Source organism: Rattus rattus, chromosome 18 (assembly GCF_011064425.1).
Source record: "Rattus rattus isolate New Zealand chromosome 18, Rrattus_CSIRO_v1, whole genome shotgun sequence".
In the NCBI taxonomy this organism is placed as follows: Eukaryota; Metazoa; Chordata; class Mammalia; order Rodentia; family Muridae; genus Rattus; species Rattus rattus.
In genome coordinates, this window is record NC_046171.1 from 48,996,632 (window position 1) to 49,018,231 (window position 21,600).

General features: G+C 36.8%; 1 protein-coding gene across 1 annotated transcript in view; it reads left to right on the forward strand.

Moving 5' to 3' along the window:
- Ascc3 (activating signal cointegrator 1 complex subunit 3) overlaps positions 1-21,600 on the forward strand; it is a 274,305-nt gene that overhangs the window by 42,321 nt on the left and 210,384 nt on the right. The window contains exons 7-8 of the mRNA XM_032888665.1: positions 14,917-15,037; positions 21,361-21,568. Of these exons, the coding sequence (XP_032744556.1) occupies positions 14,917-15,037; positions 21,361-21,568 (329 nt within the window). The remainder of the gene's footprint in view (positions 1-14,916; positions 15,038-21,360; positions 21,569-21,600) is intronic.

A 21,600-nucleotide genomic window follows, 5' to 3' on the forward strand; every position in this document is an offset into this window, starting at 1 on the left:
ATGGGAGCCATTCTCATTCAAGCCACCACCCTGCCCATCTAATTATTTCTAGTATGGCAGTAAATCCTGTTCACATTTCAAGTTGTTTTCATTAAATTTGTAAATGACTTTGGCTTTAGGTTTGCTAAATTGTTATGTTAGATTAAATACCTATAAATAGTGGTCATTAATTATTATGAAAATATAATTTATATAATTCTCTGCAGGCAGCAGTAATTTGCATTGCACTTTTCTCCTTTGAGATAAACAAATGCTGTCCTAATTTTCATGATCATTTTTTATATTTGTTGTGACTTTATTTTAGTGTGTGAATATTTACTAATTTTCTATGCCATAAACCAAATGAGGATTAATATATAAAATTTTATCTATGTATTCTAATTATTCAGTATTTCATTCTACACAAGCCATAGATTCTGAGTTTTTTCATCGTTGCTTGTGTTTTTAACATTTTCATATATATACATTTATTATTTTTTATTTATTAATTTTTATTGTTACTATTATTACTATTATTATTACTGCTTTATGGTTTCTATTGCCGTGGTAAAACACCATATCCAAAGCAACTTAAGGAGGAAACTGTTTATTTCAGCTTACAACTTTCAGGTCTCAGTCCATCGCTGAGGGTAGTCAGGGCAGGAACCTAGAAGCAGAATTGAAGCAGAAGCCGTGGAGGAGTGCTGCCTACTGGCCTGCTCAGCCTAGTGTCTTACACAGCTCAGAACCACGTACACAGAGCTGTCTTCATTCTATGGGCTGGGCCTTCCCACAACAATCATAAATTAAGAGGCTTGCCTACAGGCCATTATAGGAAAGGATTTTCTCAATTGTGCTTTCCTCTTCTCAGGTAACTGTAGTTTGTGTCAAGTTTCTCTCTCTCTCTCTCTCTCTCTCACACACACACACACACACACACACACACACACACACACACACACACACACACCAACAATCCAACAAACAAACAACAAACCAGAATATCACATGTAAATTGAAAATTGCTTATTACACTATGTTTACTGTAGTTGTAACACATGCTCTTTATTACTTTAATGTGTATAACATTTGTAATCTTTAAATGCATATCTGTATAATTAAAATGGAAATGGAGGAAATGAATGGGTTTTCTTTAATTTGTGAGAATCAGAATTCCTCTTCTAATTTTTCTTGAGAAATTATTTATGCTGTAAAAAGTTGTTTTAGATCCTTATAGTGTACTACTAGCCTGAGTAGACAATATATAATTTATCCACTTTTAAAATCTAACATTGGAACTTTACAAAAGAAACTTCTGAAGCTTTCTTCTATTTTCAGAAAAGTTTCTGAAAGAAAGAAAGGTATTTCTTCCAAGAACATTTAATGCTATTGTGACCAATACAGTTATATCAGAGGTCAGAATTTCCTGTCATTTCACATTCTCCAGTACTCACTGGCTTATTCAGACATTCTGTTTCATTGTTAAATCCGGTTTGACAACTGCGTGTTTCCCTATAAATAGTTAGTTGGTCCCACTATTTAATCCTTTTGCTACAAAATAATTCCTTACTGTCTCTGTCTGTCTCTGTAGCTTTCAGTCATTTTACTCCTAATCTCTACTTTTCTCCTCAGTTTTTTTAAAAAAAAAATGTTTGATTTAAGAAACCAGCTTTTGGTAGTGTTGCCTTATTTTTTTTTCATTTTGATGTATTAGGTTTAGTTTTCTGTTAATAGATCATGCAATTATTAATAAATCATAACAAGGCCTCTGAGCGTTTTCCATTCTTTAGTTACAGAAGAGTTGAGCATAAAGGCCTTATGTCTAGTTTTTAGTTGTGTTTGCTTTACAATGGAAGTGAGCTTTGTGCTTGTATAGTTTACCTGTTGATGTCTGGCTTGGTGATGGCATGTCTGCAGTTACTGCTCCTTAAAGCAGAGGGATTGTTAGCTTGATCCTAGCCTGGGCTACGAGTTTAAATAAATAAATGTAAATGTCACAAAATCAACTAAATAAATGATTAAATAAGTTGTGCAAAAAATATGTATTCCTATATAGGCGAGGCCCTGGGTTCAGTTAAAAAAAACACTGATCACAAGTACTCATTCCTGTATCTTCCATAATAATTGATTGAAATAGTTTGTATAGGTTTCAAATATACTAAAATATAAGTGGCATGAATATTTATTTTATGTGAAATTGCATCAATGAAGCAATAAATACTTGTGGAGAACTGGGGGAAGCATAGAAATGGGTGAATGAGTTATACCAAGAATGTTTAGGGAGATAAAGTTATTGTGTATGATAATGATGAATAAAAGGCTATTGTAATTATTTGTTATTGAGACCAATAAGATGAACCACACAGAGTAGTAAACCACTGACTTGTTACAGCCTAGTTCATGGGTAAGATACAATCCGATTACACAGTTTAAACATACACTTGATGCGTGTCACAGTACTTTGCCATAATCTAAAAATAGCCATAATCTAAAAATATCTTACATGTCGTTCCTTTTTCACTGATAAAAATATTTTTCTGTATTTGCTGTCTTATGTGCTATCATATGACAAGGGGATTAAGGAATTTCCTTTTAAATTTTATTTAATTTGTATTAGTTAGAATAGAAACAGCACCACGCAGCTAACAGGTTCAGTAGATGATCGTCATATCTAAGTTTTGCAAATAAGATGGAAAAATGCCTATTGATTGATACAATTGAGGAAATTAAGAGTTGAATAAAATTAATATAAAGTAATTTTAAAAAGTTTTCCTAAATATTGGTTTATCTCCACATTTTGGGCAAATATTTAGTTCTGTTTTTTTGTTTTAGAAGTAGGGCCTCATTTTCTCTTTTTGATTGTGCTGTATCTATTTGGAGTTTATTTAGGTCTGCATGGGTGAGAAACTTGGGTATAATTAAATTGCCATTTATTTTGATTCTTTTTTATTTTTATATTGGTTATTTTGTTCATTTACAAATGTTATTTCCCAAATCCCATTCTATCTATGAGGGTGCCCTTCCCAGATTCCCTCCACAAACCCTACCCACTGATGTCCGACAAAGCCATCCCAGGTTCTCCTCCTCCACTTGGTTGGTGGTTTGATCCTTGGGAGCTCTCGGGGGTGAGGTGGGGACTATGATATTGTTGTTCTTCCCCAGTTTGCAAACCCTACCCATCCTTTCTCCATTGGGGTCCTACAATTGTTTCACCATCTGCCTCTGTATTTGTCAGGATTCCTCTCCATCCATATCAGGCTCCTGGGGCATCAAGCAATAGTGTCTGGGTTTGGTGTCTACAGATGGGGATCCCCCAGTCTCTGGAGCCTTTCAGTCAGTCTCTGTTCCTCTTTGTCCCTGTATTTCCTTTTTAGACAGGAGCAGTTCTGGGTTAATAAGTGGGTGAGGGCCTCATTTCTAGTCCAGCTCATCCTTGAACTCATAAGCCATCAGCCTCCCCAAGTGTGACAACTCTTGGCTTATTTAGTTCTTCAATATGCCTCTGGCTTTACACAACATTTCAGTTATGGAGACATGTATATTTCCAGTTCTTTTCATGTGGATATCTGTTCCTAATTTAGAATCCTAAAATCTAAAATTGGTTTTGGTGGCTTTATGCTTACAAATTTTTATTTAAATTTCCTAATGAAATAATGGGAGAAAACTAATAGGTTTTATGTGGTTGCTCATTTAGTCTTTGCATCACTAGAGTGTTTGTATTGTCTTTGTTCTTGTGTGGTGGGGGGGGGTCTGGTTTTTGTGAAGGTGTCTGTTAGTTACTTCACTCATTGCTGTGCCGAGAAACAAGGGAGGGAGGAGGCTTTATTCTGGCCTGCAGTTCTGGGCCACAGAAGAGAAAGCATGGTGAAGGCGTGGCCTGCACAAAGACCAGGCTGCTGCGTCTCTGATCAGGAAAGCGAGAGTTAACTAGAATATGTGTTTGGGGTGGAAAACCTAAAAGCCTGCTCCAAGTCACCCACTTCCTCCACCAACTCCTTCAGGTTCCCTCAGTTTCCCTGTGCTCCAGCTGGGGACCAAGTGTTTAAATACATAGAACATTCGAGTAGTGAAGGACATACTACATTCTAACATAGTAGTAACTGTGAGGAATAGTTCTCTGATTCTAGAACATAGCTAAAGTGGGAATGGAATGCTTTCAGTTTGAAGCTTAAATATTTAAAGTTTAAATAGGAATCTAAACTAATCTATTTAATCTTGGTGATCCGAGCTTTAGTTGGAGCAGTGGTTTCAAATCAGTTGGTTTTTATAACACAATATGAAATAACTGTAATAATTTCATCGTTGAAACTATTAATTTTACCAAGATAGAATTTATGTATGTATATATTATGGTCAAACATATTTCCTTTGGAAAATCTCCTGAAATAAAAAAACGTTGTTCTGTGTTTGAGATGATTCGTATATCATCCTTGGCCTAGGGAGTTGCACTCTTGGGAGGTTTGGCCCTGTTGAGGTAGATGTGTCACTGTGGGCATGGACTTGACCCTGCTAGCTTCCTGAAGCCAGTATTCTGGTAGCAGCAGATGAAGATGTAGAATCAGCTCCTCCTGCACCATTCTGGGTGTTGCCATGTTCCTGCCTTGATAAAATGGATTGATGAGATAACCAGCCCTAATTAAATGTTGTTCTTATAAGACTTGCATTGGTCATGGTGTCTGTTCACAGCAGTAAGACCCTAACTAAGACAGTTTATTTTTATGGCCATTATTAGGAAATTTCTGTAGTTTGAATTTGTACATTTAGAGCTTTAGTCTAGTGGACACAGTGGTCCAGACATTTCTGATCCCAATCATTTTGGGTTGGGGATACTCAGCAGCAGTAGATTCATTCTGAAAGTACTTTCAGTAATGGAGCTTAGGTTTTCTTTGCGTTCTGTACTCCAAACCAAATCTGGGCCTCTCTTCTTTCTCTGCCCACACCTGACCCTACCTACCATCCCCTTCTCCTCCTTCCAATGAGGTCCCTCCTTCCCTCTCTCTGCCTCCCAGGACTATTTCGTTCCCCTTGTAAGTGGGATGCAAGCACGCTCACTTGGGCTTTCCATCCTGTTTAACTTTTTCTGGTCTGTGGGGTGTACCTTGGGTCTTCTGTCCTTTGCTAATATCTACTTATTAGTGAGATGAACCACTGATCCGTGGCCTTCAGACCTGGTTCGCTTTTCTTAAGAATGCAGAAATTGTATTCAGGAAACAAGCAAAATACTATTTTTAAAAAAATATTCAGTTTTTTTTTTTTTTTTTTGGTTCTTTTTTTTTTGGGGATTGCCTTGTTAAATACCACTGCTAAATCCCCAACCCCATATATTGGCCATGAGTATACTGTCACTGTCTTATCCCAGAACTCTGCTACAGAGATCACCATGTGTTTTGTCAGGACCTCTGAAAGAAGTTAGTGCATTAACCGTTGAGCCAAGAAAGCTTTTTAAATTGAGGAACCTAGCTTTTATCTTAATTTAAAGGAAAATAGTAATATAGATTTTTGTTCTAGTAAAGAATGTTAAATATTTTGTTTTGTAAAAATAGATAATATTGAATATCATACTGAATAGTAGGACTTAATTTGAGTGTTGGGAATTGAAGTAAAGTGACTGATTGATTTATAGAAAGACTCACTGTTTCAAACAAAGCAAAGCAAACTACCAAGGGAAGAATATTCTCTGTATCTATTATGTCTTCTAATCCTGCAAGATCACGCTTTGACTGGTAGCTGCATTCTTCTGTGTTGTAAAAATGTCTTTGATAGATGTACACATAGCTAGCCTCTCTCTTTCCTTTTTATTTTTATGGCCCTAGTTATTTGTATTAGAACAGTGAACAGTGGTCCAGACAGCTGTACCCTTGCAAACAGTCACTGCCAGTGCCAAGTTAGTTTGTAGTGCAGACCTTGAGCGAGGAAGGCTACCTGCTCCTGGAGTGGATAGATGTGGCAAATATTACAGGAAAAATAATTTTGGATTGTTGTTAAATCTGATGGCCACTTATCCCAGAACTCTGCTAAGATCCTTTGTCTGGAAGTTACATAAACCATGTATTCACAACCGAATAGTTTTTTATTTCCTTGTTTTGTCAAACATGGGATCTTAAGAGTGTTATTAAGAAGTGACTGTCTTTGCCATCATTCCACGTTCTTTCATTAGAAATTAGCTTCTAGGTATGCACAGTTCCTCATTCCATTCCTCTGCCCTGCCCTGTAAGTCCAAGAAGATGCCTCCCGCACCCCACCAGACCTCCCCACTCCCTGGATCTTCAAGTCTCTAGAGGGTTAGGCGTGTTTTCTTTGACTGGGGCCAGACCAGGCAGTCCTCTGCTGTATATGTGTGGGGAGCCTCACATCACAGCTGCTGTATGCTGCCTGGTTAGTGGCTCACTGAGAGATCTCGGGAGTCCAGGTTAATTGAGGCTGCTGGTCTTCTAGCCTTGAACCCAGGAGGGGAGGTTTCCTAAACAGAACTACTATGGCTCAGGATCTAAGATCAAGAATTGATAAATGGGACCTCATGAAACTGGAAAGCTTCTTTCTATACAGCAAAGGACATAGTCAATAAGACAAATCAGCAACCTACAGATTGGAAAAAAACTTCACTAACCCCACATCTGATAGAGGGCTATTATCCAAAATATATAAAGAACTCAAGAAGCTAACCTCCAAAAAAACCCAAACAACCCAATCCAAAAATGGGGTACAGAACTAAACAAAGAACTCACAACAAAGGAATCTCGAATGGCCGAGAAGCACTTAAATGTTCAACGTCCATAGTCATCAGGGAAATGCAAATCAAAAGGACTCTCATACTCCACACTACAGCAGTCAGAATGGCTAAGATCAAAACCTCAGGTGACAGTACATGTTGGCAAGAATGTGGAGAAAGAGGAACATTCCTCCATTGCTGGTGGGATTGGAAGCTAGTGGTTTTCTAAAGTTGTATTTTGTCCAAAAATATTTACTAGAATTTGCCATTTGTGAACAAGGAACACAGTTTGGATTAAGCTGAGTGGTTAAGAATATGATTTTGCAAGGTTAACTCTGGCAGGATTATTTTCTTAGAGAAGAAATGACCTCATTTAAAAATTCACAGAATCTTTAAGACTTGATAAATTTAAAGAGTAGTCCATACTATCATCCATCCATCCCTGTTTCCTGTTACAGTTTTTGTGTGTGTGTGTGTGTGTGTGTGTGTGTGTGTGTGTGTGTGTGTGTGTGTGTGTGTGTGTGTGTTTTCATGGGGATAATGATGTCAATATATATTGTAGTTATCCCTTTCCTTCATCCCTTCCTACCTTATCCCACCCCTCTTTCTGCAGAAAGTTCTTTAATAACTACCCTTGATCTTTGAGGCAGAACTTGTGTCTGACTAACAACAATACAAAATACTCACCTGAAATGTATTTTTTAGAAAAGTTGACATGAAGATTGTGTAGGGCAAGAATGAGTAAAATGGGAAACTATATTATGCTGGTTCACACTGTATACATGGGGTAAAATCAGTGATCCCCATTAACATGTATAAAAAATGCAAAGAATAGTATGAAAACTTCTCATACACGGAATTTTTTTCAATCATATCTTTCAACCTACCTTAAGCAATATTTAGATTACTCCTGGTATTTCAAGCAGATGGCTCATGGTCATCTTTTATAGGTTTATTGGTATAATTTTGCATATATTTAAAGTGTACAAATCACGAATTCTTATATATGCGCAGATCCATGCAATTATAGCAGTTTTCTTCTCTTACATCAAGACTGTATCATATTGGGTCTCATCATGCTTCGTATACAGCGTTGTATATCTCATAGAGAAACTTAAATGCTTTATGTTTTTACTTTCTTCTACTATTCCTGAACTAAAATTTATTTGTTATACAATAATTGCTGCATGTGTATTTGCAATTTTTTTTTGTTCTGTGCATTGACTTTTTACTTTCTTGAGTGTATTCTTGGAAGCATTAACTTGCCTTATATCTTTTCTTTTGCCTTTTGCTGCTTATATTTTTGAGTTAGTATTTAAGCATCTTTTTCATGAAGATTTACTGCTGTGTTCTCTTAAGAGTTTTATAGTTTAGATTTTTAAGGCCCTTAGACTGTTGATTCACATTAGTTAGGTTTTGTTTGTGGTCTTGTCTTCTTCTCCTTTGTCCTTTCTTTTCTCTTTCCCTCTTTTCTGTTGTTATTCCATTGTTGCTTATTGGAAGACTTTCTTCCCCTTGCCTTGACAGCAGCCAGAAATCAATTCTCTATAGACACATGAAGGATTTTTATTGTTCTCTCCTGTTTGTTTTTCTGGACTCTGAGTTCTGTTCAGCATTGTTTGTCTGTGTGCCAGTATGGCAAAGTTTTGGTTTTGACTACTTTGTTGTAAGTATAGAGATGGGGGCCTCTGAACCCTCAACTGTCCTTTCCTCCGTCCTTACAAGATGCTTCTTACCATTCTGGGTGTCTCCCAATTCTGTATGAATTTGAGAGTTAGCTTGCTACTTTTTGGAAAGAAATCACCAGGGATTCTGAGAGAGGTTGCACTGAATCTGTAGAGTAATACGGGTTGTATTAAAGATCTCAATATTTTGTATTCTGGCTCATAGATACTGATTTTTAGTTAGGATTTCAGTTTCTTGCAGTTGTATTTTGTAGTTACAGCAGAGATGTCTTAATCTTCCTTTAAAAAAAATTCCTCAGTAATTTTTGATGACATTATGGAAGGGATTATTTTCTTAGTTTCCTTTTAGATTATTCATTATTAGTATAGCATAGAATTGGTTTTTATATATTTTTATCATCTTGTGCATCCTTGAAGAAAATATTAGTTCCAGTAGTTTTTTCTGTATGTAAGATTATGTCATCTGTGAATAAATAGTTTTATTTCTTCTCTTTCTATCTAGATGCCCTATATATCTTTTTCTTGCCTAAATGCCCTGGCTAGAACCTCCACGCAGTGTTGAATAGAAGTGGTGAGTTGAGACTTTGTCTTATTTCTGATCTTCATAGCTAAACATTTGATCTTTTATGAAACAATACTGTAGTTAGCTGTGAGTTTTCATTGCTGCCCTTTATGAAGATAATAGAATTCCCTTCAAGTAATCTTATTTTTTTCCATCCTCTGTCTTTCTGTCTGTCTATTTATGTGGTCTAAGTTAAGACATTTGAATATGTTACTGGGTTTACTATGCTAGCATTTCATGGATACTCTTTGTTTCCATATTCCAAAGTCATTGAGCTGTAGTTTCCTTGTTTGGTTTGGGTGTCACTAGTATTGGCTTTGAGAAAAATCAGCTTAGAAATGTTTTCACATGTTCTTAATTTGTGCATAGTGTTAAGATTCAGTAGAGGCCATCAGTAGAATTTAATTTCTCCATAAATTGGTTGGCCGTCAACAAATGCTGGACCTTGTCATTCTGTGGCCTGGTTTTGGTCATCCAATCACCCTTTCCCTGGCTAGAAGTCTATACATATTCTCTGTAAGGTCTCAACTTAGTTTTTTGGTGTTGTATCTTCGTATTGCATAATTCATTCTAGTCTTTTCCTCCTTTTGTTAATCCAGCTAAAGTTTTAAAGTCTTTGAATTTCCTTGATTCTCTCTGTTGTTTTTCTGTCCTGTAGTTCATTTATTTGTGCTCAGGAACTACTATTTTCTCTGCATGTCTGATTTTCCTTTTTCTGGTACCTTAAGATTGAAAATGAAGTTGATCTGAATGCTTTTTAAAGGAAACATATGGCTATAAGTTTTCTTCATGCTTGTATACTTGATCATATCCACTCCCACCTGTCTCTTGTATTGGCGTCCTAAAGTGTGTGTATTTTCCTGAATTTGGATCATCTTTTGGTTAATTAGTCCATATTTGAGAATTTTTCATATTGTTTTATTGGTTTCGTTGTGTTTACTGAACATACTGGATTTCTTCTCTTTGGGATGGATTGAGTCTTGAAGCTTGTAATATGACCTGGTGAAGATATTTGCTACCAATGCTGATCACTTATGTGGTAGTTACTGTTGCAAACACTGTAATCAGTTTGTTGTGGAATAACTTCTGGGTGTTTGATTCCATGTTTGACAGTGAATGCACTCTGAGGAACAGAGTACTATGGTTTGAGTATGGATTGTGCCCCCAGAAGTTCAAGTGGTAAAGCTTGGGTCACCAGAGTAATGGTGTTGTGGTGTAAGACTATGGGAAGTCTTGAGGAATTAAGAGTTCCCGTGAAGGAGAATGTGGGAACCGGGTCCATGTCTCCTGACTGTATCAGTTACCTCACATACAGGACTATTGTGACAGTGGTCTTGTCCTACAGAATTCTTCCGTGATGTGCTACTCACATTGGAAGAAATAGTGCTGCCATAACTTGAAGGCAAAGCAAACTCCTTTCCTTCCTAAGATATGGTACTGAGTAATGTGAGATCTGTTAATGTGCATGTTGCCTGCATGACCTTGTACCGGACATTTGCATAAACGCTGTCATTGGGGGAAGGAGGGAATAAATGACTTCCACCAATGCATAGAGGAACTCTTGAAATTGGAAGTAAGAAAAGCTGAGAAAAAAGAGGCATTGTTGATATGAGAGATAATCTCAAAAACTATGGACAGTTTTACAGTTAGTACTCAGATGAAAGGCCAGTGGATTTGGAAAGAAAACCTTTGGTGTAAGATGTGATGTCTTAGAAACTGTTTTCTGGTGAGAGGACATTAGGAAATTTAGGCTTTCAATAGTTTTTTAAAAGCATATTAATAGTGTTACTGAAAACATTATATCATACAAAATAAAGCATTCTAATCCCTTCTTAGCATGCTGGTTTTGATCATAATAACAGTCTTTACGGAATTTGTGAATAGGTTTTACTAAGATAAATGCTTAATATTCTTAGTATATACTAAATGCTTCTTATATATGACTTCTGAAAGTGATCTTTTATTTCCTTGGTACGTTTCCAATAAAACTACTTGAGTGCGTATTTGTTTTTACTGCACATTGTTTTCTTAGATGTTTATGATGGTTGCTATTAGTTTATAAATCTGAAGAGAAATATTGCAGTGGCTAATAAATACTGAAGATTTTATAGGATGCTTTTTTTGGGAAAAGGTGTTGTTTGTTTGTTTATTGGATATTTTTTATATACATTTCAAATGTTATTCCCTTTCCCAGTTTCCCGTCCATAAGCCCCCTTTTCTGGTTTCCTGTCCATAAACCCCCTATCCCCTCCCCCTCCCTTTCTTCTATAAGGGTGTTTCCCTCCCCAACCACCCACCCCCTTCTCGCCTCCCCACCCTGACATTCTCCTACACTGGGGAGTCCAGCCTTGGCAGGACCAACGGCTTCTACTCCCACTGGTGCTCAATAAGGCTATCCTTTGCTACATATGCAGCTGGGGCCATGGGTCAGTCCGTGTGTACTCTTTGGGTACTGGTTTAGGATGGTTCTTATTAGCTGCTTAGTGTAACATTGCTAAAATATGGATCCTGTGTTAATTTTTCCTGATCATTTGCCTATCTTTAGTTTAACCTGTGTTTCTTTTTGTAACTTAAGAGTTATTATATGGATTTAGTTATATTTCTTATTCTTGTTTTTGTATGTTAACCATTTTTCAGTTATCTAGAGAGCTCATAACGTTTTAAAAGTCCTAGCATTTGAAGGGACTAAACCTCAGTATGTCATTATCAACACCAAAAATTCCTGATCTTTTTTTCACAAGGCTATCTTGCTGTGTAACCCAGACTGACCTGAATGAAACCTGTAGTCACTTCTGAGTTAATGTTATTTAGGCCCACACCCCTAAATCCTGCTAGTTGGTTTGTGTATCTCTATTCGTTGTCTGTTGTAATGCCTTTCTGTAAAATTTTACACTTGTGTTCAGATTCATATAGGCATTACTTCAAACTTAGCTTTTCTACTCTCTGTGTAACCTAGGACAACTTATGTAAGCTTCCTCAGTTTAGGTTTTATAAAATCAAATAATATTAGTACTTAAGTATAAAAAGATTATTAGGCTAGATTTTACAGGCTTAGTGCTTATTATAGTTTTGACATATAACTGTTTTTACCCTGCTGACACTATTAAAGTTGATAAGACAGGATCATTCTTCTTATTTTATTTTGTTTTATTTTTATTTTACTTATATAACTTCATTAAAGAACAAAAGAATATTATTTTTAATAAATCATATACTCACCAGGAGTTTTTTTATACTTAGAACTTTGTGTATGGATTCTATAATAACAAAATTTGGTTAATTTAACTTCCTTACATGTGAATTTAAGAGTGAACAGTGTGAAAATAATACTATATATATATGTCATCTCAGCTCATCTTTGAGGAAGTCTGGTCCTCTCCAGATGAAAAGGTTTAGAATCCTAATTGTAAGTCTCTGAATCCTAAACTTTGTTCTTGTTCCATGACTAAAATCACCTTAATTTTTGAAAACTCCTGTATCGGAAAGTTATATATGTATGAAGACTTTTTTGAATTGTGTTTTAGATTTCAGATTTATTCTGTATTTAAAATACATGTAAAATTTAGTATCCACTCATGGTTATGTAAAATCTTTTTCTAAGTCTAAAATGACAGCTGTTCTAGGAAGCTGCTAGGTAGTTAAGAACCTAGTCTTCGTAAGACCCAGAAAATGTTGACAAGTCAACTAAGTCCTAGAATTCAATTTTATTACACCAGAGAAAACTACGACTAATATTTTATTTTGTGATATAGAGTTATGTCTTCATATTGTAATTGTTTTTAAAAACAACTATGATTTTTTTTATTATTATTTAATCATTTTTTTACAGTCCAGACTTTATCCCCCTCCTGGTCCATCCTCTGACTGTTCTACATCCCATACCACACACACACACACACACACACACACACACACACACACACACACACACACACACAAACACACACACACACAAACACACACATGCACACACAACACACACATGCACACACACACACACACACACACACAGGCACACACACACACAGGCACACACAGGCACACACTCACACGCACAAACACACGCACACACACATGCACACGCACACACACACAAACACACACACAGGCACACACACACACGCACACACTGGTTGGTGGCTCAGCGTCTGAGAGATCTCAGGGATCCATGTTCATTAAGGCTGCAGGTCCTCCTATAGGGTCATCCTCCTCTGCAGCTTCTTCCAGCTTTTCCCTAGTTCAACTACAGGGCTCAGCAGCTTCTGTTGGTTGGGTGGGTGCTAGATTCTGCATCTGACTGTCAGCTGCTTGTTGGGCCTCTCAGAGGGCAGCCATGAGAGGCTCTTATCTGTAAACACACTGTAGTATCAGTAATAGTGTTAGTTAGCCCTTGGGGCCTCCCCTTAAACTGAATCCCAATTTCGGCTGTCACTGGGCCTCCTTTTCCTCAGGCTCCTCTCCATTTTTGTCCCTGCAGTTCTTTCAGACAGGAACAATTTGGGGTCAGAGTTTTTGACTGTGGGATGGCAAGCCCATCCCTCACTTGATGTTCTGTTTCCTACTGATAGTGGACTCTAAGTTCCCTCTCTCCACTCTGGGACATCTCATCTGAGGTCTCTCCCTTTGAGTCCTGAGGGTCTCTAACTTCCCAGGCACATCTCCCATTGAGGCCAGACAGAGCCTCAGTGTGGGAATGTGAGATCTACAGGCGGACAGGCAGGCAGACAACAGAATCAGGGACAGCCCTTTCTCCAGTTTGGGGGTTCCTGCATGAAGACCAAGCTGCTCATGTGCTACATCTGTGCAGGGGCGTAGGTCCAGCCCATGCTTGCTTCTTTGGTTGGTGATTCAGTCTCTGGGAGCCCCCAAATGCCAAGTTAGTTGACTCTGTTGGTCTTGTTGGAGAGTCCCTGTACTCTTCAAATCCCCCAGTCTTTCTTCCAACTCTTTGGTAAGATTCCTCTAGATCCATCTACATCTGAGTGTGAGTCCCTACATTTCTTTCCATTGGCTGCTTGGTGGAGCCTCTCAGAGGACAGTTATGCTAGATTCCTATCTACAAGAATAATGGAATATCACTAATAGTGTCCATTCTTACCCATGGGATGGTTCTCAATTTGGGGTAGTCATTGGTTGGCCATTCCCTCAGTCTCTGCACATATTTTAGGCAGGACACATTTTCGATCAAAGGCTTTGTGGGTGAGTTGCTGTCCTTACCCTTCCTGCCTGGCTAAAGGAAGTGGCTACTTCAGTATCCAGATCCCCACTGCTACAAATCTCAGCTGCAGTCACTCCCATACACCCTCTAGGGCCTCTCCCCATCCAGTTCTCTGGCACCTCCTAGAGATCCTCCCAACCCCCAAGCCAATCTCCCTTTTCTGTCCCCTGCTTTGTCTACATAGATCTTCCCTTCTCTTCTCCCTATCCACTCTTCTACCCATTTCCCTCCTTCCATTGATCTCAAATATCTATTTTGTTTCCCCTTCTGAGAATAAACATCCTCCCTGTGCCCTGCTTATTATTTAGCTTCCTTGGTTCTGTGGATCATAGCAGGATTTATACAGCAGCCTATAGTTTATGGCTAGTTTCCACTTCTCTGTGAGTACATACCATGCATGTCCTAGTGGTTTTGGGTTACCTCACTCTGGATACTGTTTTCTAGTGAAATTTGTCTGTAAAATTCATGATGTTCTTGTTTTTAATGGATGAATAGCACTCCGTTGTGTAGATTTACCACATTTTCTGAATCCATTCTTCAGTTGAGAGACATGTGGGTTGTTTCCAGTTTCTGGCTATTATGAATAAGGCTGCTATGAAGATAGTTGACAATTTCTTTTACAAGTTGATTCTTATCTTAAATCTTATTTATTACATGTGATTAGCTTGGCTTCTTTTGTTTGTTTTTTTTTTGTTTTTTTTTTTTTTTTTTGCTACATGGGGTATTAATATGGAAAAGTTTATTTTGTTATTTTCTTTTAAAGCTTTTTGAATTGCTGGGACCTGGAGGACTTGATTTGATTGAGAAGCTACTCCAGAACAGAATTACAATTGTAGATCGATTTCTTAATTCCTCAAGTGATCATAAGTTCCAAATTCTTCAAGGTAAGAGTCTGATAGAAACTATAATTTAAAAAAAGAATCTGTGGACATAGGGGCAGTCCTAAGTGGACTTAATGAGTTATCTGAAAAACATGAAGTTGGAGGCAGGCATGTTTAGGAGGCTATGGGGGGAAGCTGGAGAATTGAGGAATAAATACAATCATCTTTCTGTATAGCTCTATAAAATTCAAGAGTAAGTAACATGTTTTAAAAGATTTACTGGTTAAAATATTATAAGTGTAATTGTGTTTTTAATGCTGTTTGACTTGTAGTATTACAGATGGCATTTTATATAAAATTGAGACAAGTTCATGAAACAAATATGTGGCACAATTGTACACCATGTGCACAGTCCAGAACAGTGACAGTCATTTCCACAACTGCTCCATAACTATCACTTTAAAAAACACCTGGAATACCATGTATTGTTTGTATTTTAACCCCCCACCACCATCCCCAAGTTATGGAGAATTGGATAAGAAACAAAATGATAAAATAAAAGCTTCATGACATATGACATGGAGCTGCCAGACTCAGGTTAGTAAACTGAAAATGAAATTTCTTCACACTCTTAGTCAAATCTACCTTGCCAGCCTTCTTAATAGGGATTTTAAAACATCACTAGTTATGGGATTATTACCTTTAATTATGGAGCATATGGGATTAATACCTCTGTCTGTGTTGAGTTCTTTATGCTTACCTTTTATTCATGTCATTATCCCCCACCCCTCGGCAATGGCTCCTAAAGGGCATGCCAAAAGCAGGCTTGATTAATACCAAAATTACTTATCGAATTCCCCTAATCCCCATAAATGTTCTTAGAAGGCTGGAATTGCATTAAGATTGTTTGAACCTTGGTCTTCTCTGGCAAGTTCTCTGACATTTATATGGTCCTCTCTCACCTGCAGTAAATATATGACCATGGATCTTAAGATATCACCCATCCACCTTTAGAAGCTAACAGTATTTACGCAGGCTTTTGCTAAATTGGATTTTTGTTGTCTGCTTAAGCAGTAGGATCACAGCAGCAGCAACAAAATCTGCTCCCTGAAGTATTTTCCTGCAGCTCATCTATGAGTTCCCTATACTACAGGATTTAAGCTGTGAAACCCCAGTCCTCATCAGGTTGGCATTACAGTCTCAGGGGTGGGAAAACTGATTCTAGGCTTGGTTAAATTTGAATTCTCCCATGAAACATTCAAATCAAGGCTGAATATGCAAATGTGAAATAAAGCTGTTCATTTTAAAATTGCTTTAACCTGCTAGATTGGATCAATATATATTTAGGTTATTTTGAAGATAGTAAACTTAATTTAAATCTCAGAACTTAAATTATTATGTTTTACATCAAAACCAACATTTCACAAGTGCACTTCTAAGGCATTGTAAGGTATAATATTTTAAGCAGTAGTTTCTTGGTACTCATAACCAAGTAATAGCTAGTTTAGAATTTAGAGGTGGGATTTTATTGCTATAAGAGAATTACATTTAAATTTGTAGGTTTTTGATATAAAGCAGATCTCACAGTTGGAAATTTATTGTTGCCTTTAATATTTCTTCTAGAGGAAAGATGGTTTGTATCCGTAGTAAAAGAAAAGTTCTACAGAATTTCTGCCTCCGTGTGTTCCCATTTGAAAAAAACTGTTTCTACTGTATTAATAATTGGATGAATTACCATTCTGAAATTTATTTTTTTGCACTAAACTTAGTTCAGGCTTTATAAAGCACCCCAGAAGTTTTAACTGCAGACTGTTTGTTTTTTTAATAAAACTGCCACTGCTTCTAATGTAAAATATTGTTTTAAAAGAAAGAGACTTTATCAGCAAAACTTTCTCTGTATGTTAAAGGGAGTTAAGGAGTCACTGCTATAATTTTAAGAACACCAAGGCAGTGTTCACTTTTTCCATGTTGGCCTTGATCTACATTGTTGAATTGTAGGCAGCTTCTGGCTGTACTGAGTCCACAAATAGTGGATCTAACCACTTTGTCAAGTAATGAATAAGTGCCTACTAAAAATAAGACAGGGAGCCATGTATTTATTGTTAACCTTCTAAATCATGTTTCATTGATACCTTTTCAGTTCTTTCAAAAGGTTGAAAGCATCAATTTTGGGAACATGGATTTCCAGTGGACAGAAGTGACTTAACCAACCTCCATTGAGTTTAGAATTAAGGAATATGTCTTTCAATAATACTGAAATACCAAAGAAAAGATTGTTAGAAACTTGGACATTTGGACTTTAGCAGTTTGTACTTTTTAGGGGGCTCCGAGCTCTTCAGATATACAGTGGCTCGTTCTACACTGCCTGCCCACAGGGATCCCATCAGCACAGCAGTGTGTAAGACAGACCGGAGGGAAACTGCAAGGATTAAGAACAGTTAAACCCTGTCTGTTTGTAAACTGTTTCTACCATAAGTAAGGGAATGAGTTCATGGTCCAGTCTTGCAATTTTGTAAATTCTGAAAAGTTTGTATTTGCTTGGTTAGTATTCTAAATGTTACTACCAATGTGGATCACAGTTTTTAAAAGCTATAATGTGTCAACATAAATATGAGTTAGTACTCCCATATATGCTAATTTATATTTTCATTTTCCATATTTTAGTCTATAAAGATAGCATAGAAGCATGGTCCTTAAGCAATATTAAGTATTAATTTATTTTTCAGTACTGGAAATTGAACTTAGGGCCTTACACATGCTCAGCAAGAATTCTACCATGTAACTATATTCCTAGCCCCCAAAGACTAAATTTAAATTGTTAAACAGTGTATTTGAGGCATCAGTCTCACGTAAAATTTTTTTTTTTTAGTCTTCTCAAATGGATTTTGTTTTTTTCTATATTGGATTGTTGTTGTTAATGTTGCTACTATTTATGACCAATTATATTTGTGAAAATTTTGTATATTAAACAAAAAGCTTTTAACACACTTTTAACTTGCATATTTTAAAGTTTTTTTAGTGAATTTTTGTTTTATATTTAATGAGATAATTTTTCTTAAAAATTTTTAATGTGTTGGGCCAGTGACTGTCTTAGTGGTAAATGTGTTTGCCAACAAATTTAACAACTTGACTTGATTATTTAGTTCACATGGTGGAAGGAAAGAACTTACTTCGACAAGTTTTCTTTTGACTATCCTGTGTACATGTTTACATATGTGTGTATACACACACACACACACACACACACACACACACACACACATCTAAACACAGACACACACATCCATACCTATACACCTTACATTAACATATTTTTTCTTAAAAATTTTTAGTAGGTTAAGGAAATATTGTGAAGAAAAAATGTTTATTCCATTTCACTGCTGTTAGCATTCATTTCTGTATTTGATGTTTCACATCCAGTATTACTTCAGAATTCTCTAAGTACCAAATTATACTTTTTCATTATTAAAACTTCTTACTGAGAAAGTTACTAGCCATATTCCCTCTTGTTTGTTTTCTAATATCACCGTATAGATAGAATCACTTATTTTCATTTAGTATTTTTTGTTCATAATGAATTTGATTTCTTTTTTTTATTGGATTTTTTAAATTTGCATTTCAAGTGTTATTCCGTTTCCTGATTTCCTGGACATAAGCCCCCATCCCATCCCCATCCCCTTTCTTCTATAAGGGTGTTCCTCCTCCCAAACCACCCCCATTCCCGCCTCCCCGCCCTGACATTCCCCTACACTGGGAGGTCCAGCCTTGGCAGGACCAAGGGCTTCTCTTCCCATTGGTGCCCAACAAGGCCATCCCCTGCTACACATGCAGCTGGAACCATGGGTCTGTCCATGTGTACTCTTTGGATGGTGGTTTAGTCCCTGGGGACTCTGGTTGGTTGGTATTGTTGTTCTTATGGGGTTGCAAGCCCCTTCAGCTCCTTCAATCCTTTCTCTGACTCCTGACTCCTCAAATGGAGACCCCGTTCTCAGTTCAATGGTTTGATGCTTGAATTTGATTTCTTAAATGAAGATAAATTTCTAACCCATGTCTCGGTCTTCTAACAAGGAAATGTAAGGTGCCTGAGAAGTGGCAGGTCTCTACCATAAAGATACTTGTAAATTAAAGTATCTTCCTTTAAGACTTGGACTTGTTTTTGGTATTACTTTTTATTTTTGAGAGAATATGAAGTTTGGGATAAGGGGATATCAGGAGGAGGAGATGGGAAAAGGCAAGGAATATACTCAGTATATAATGTGAAAATTTTTAAAAATTAAAAAGGATGTATGTAAAATACAGATTAAATTAGTCTATACTGTTATATGACTCTCCTCTGAAGATCACACAAGTTTCTTTTCTGGAATAATTAGGCTTTATAAGAACATAAACTTTTACTTTATTCTTCAGGAACATTCTATATGACGGTTACTTTTATAGTTATTTATTTTGTTTCTGATTGTGAGCAGATAGCACAACCAAAGAAACCAAAACCGAAGCACAACAAGAAAATCCATGCTTTGAAGCATTTAAACTGACTCTAAAGATCATGCCTGTTGTTTACTGTGTTCAGTTTTACAGGTTTGTAGATTGTGTTGATTGAGACTTTGATTGAGTGACATCTGTTTTTCTATAATTTGTTTTCTTCCTTGGATGATGACAAGTATATAAAGCAGTATTTTGTGGCTATCAGTTTCCAGGTACTAATTACACTGGGACATAGCATTTGTTGTGTGATATAAAGTATGGCTTCAGACTTCTTTTTTTTTTTTTAAATTTTATTTTATGTATATGAGTACACGGTAGTTGTCTTCAGACAAGCCAGAAGAGGGCATCAGATCTCATTACAGATGGTTGTGAGCCACCATGTGGTTGCTGGGATTTGAACTCAGGACCTCTGGAAGAGCAGTCAGTGCTCTTAGCCTCTGAGCCATCTCTCCAGCTCATGGCTTCAGACTTCTAAGTGTTCACGCAATCCTCTCTGAATAGCATTTTCCACATTCTTGAAGCATCCTTCACATATGTCTTCCTGATTTGTTGTGATACCATCAGTTTCACTTTTCCTTTACTTCTCAGTACATGTGAAAGCTTTCAAAATATGGATTCTTTGTCATGGAAAATTTAATGATAAATTCTATTATATTACATAGAAAGTATGATATATAAGACAAACAGGAAAATATTTTGGTTAGAGGCATGGCATTTCAGCTTAATGTAGATGAAATTCTTATTTTATACTTTTGAAAATACTCTCCTTTCTAATGCTGGTAAAGCAACATTACAGGAGTTTATTTCATATGATTGAGAATTTAAATGCTTATTCTGAGTCACATAAGGACAAGGACGCAGTATCTGGGAAGTTTCAAAGTTTGACCAAACCTGACTTTGAACCACAGTTTTCTTTCTTGGTGCTTTGTTTAATTCCTTATCTGATCTGCTTTGAATTTTGCCTTTTGATAAATTAACTTGTGCCTGTACTCAGCGTGTGGTTAAGTCTCATTTGGCATTTTCTTCCCAGCCTAGTTGTGCTAAGTCCTCAATACTGTTCATGCCTACTGACTTGACTCCTTTTACTGCAGGTCTTTTATCTCCTTTAGGACAGTAGATACTCAGAAAGAGTGTAATTACACACCAAAGCCAGTCCTGTTGGGAAACCATCCTGAATCTTGAGGTCTACACACACCACACACCTAACTCTACTTCATAAACAATGAGTTTTGGCTGATCTGTTCCCCCTCTGTTTCTGCAGGAAGGTAGACAAGGGCTGTGGCCCTGACCATTCTCTGTGGACATATCCTGAGTTATGGAAAGTTGTAAATATACAGCAACCTAGTGTGGCAAGGTTAATTATTTAGGGCAAATTTGTATTTAATGCATAATAGATTGTTATTTTATCCCACTAATGGGAAATGACAACTAAAATTTAAATTATATATTTGAAATAATATGAACAGATTATTTCATAACTGAAATAAAATTTTTGCATTCTTGGTGTTCATGAACTATAATTTTTGCATTCCTGATATTCAATCAAAAATTATATGATCCTAGTATCATTACAATATTGAATCTATTAGAAGAAAAAATGTGCTTACTTTTCTTTAGTACGCAATACGTAGAGATCATTAAAATATATAATTGAGTAAACCAACTATAAAAAGTGATTTGTTGGTGAATTGAATTCTGTTATATTTCTATCGTACTGCAACATGGTTTTCATAAAGGTTAAGTCATGTCTGAAATTTATAATTCATTATGTATATATTTTTTTTCTTTTTCTTTTTTTCAGAGCTGGGGACTGAACCCAGGGCCTTGCGCTTGCTAGGCAAGCGCTCTACCACTGAGCTAAATCCCCAACCCCTCATTATACATTTTTAATTTCTTCGCAGATAATTGTAAAAAAATTTTAGGAGAGAATGCGAAGCCTAATTATGGTTGTCAAGTCACGATTCAGTCCGAACAAGAAAAGCAGTTACTGAAACAGTATCGGCGTGAGGAGAAGAGAGTCGCCAGGAGGGAGAAGAAGGCGGGGGACGACGGGGAGGCCTCTGGAGAAGGACTTTTGCCCTTTGATCCTAAGGAACTCCGATTGCAGAGGTAAAACAGCAGATACTGAAAACATGCAAGGG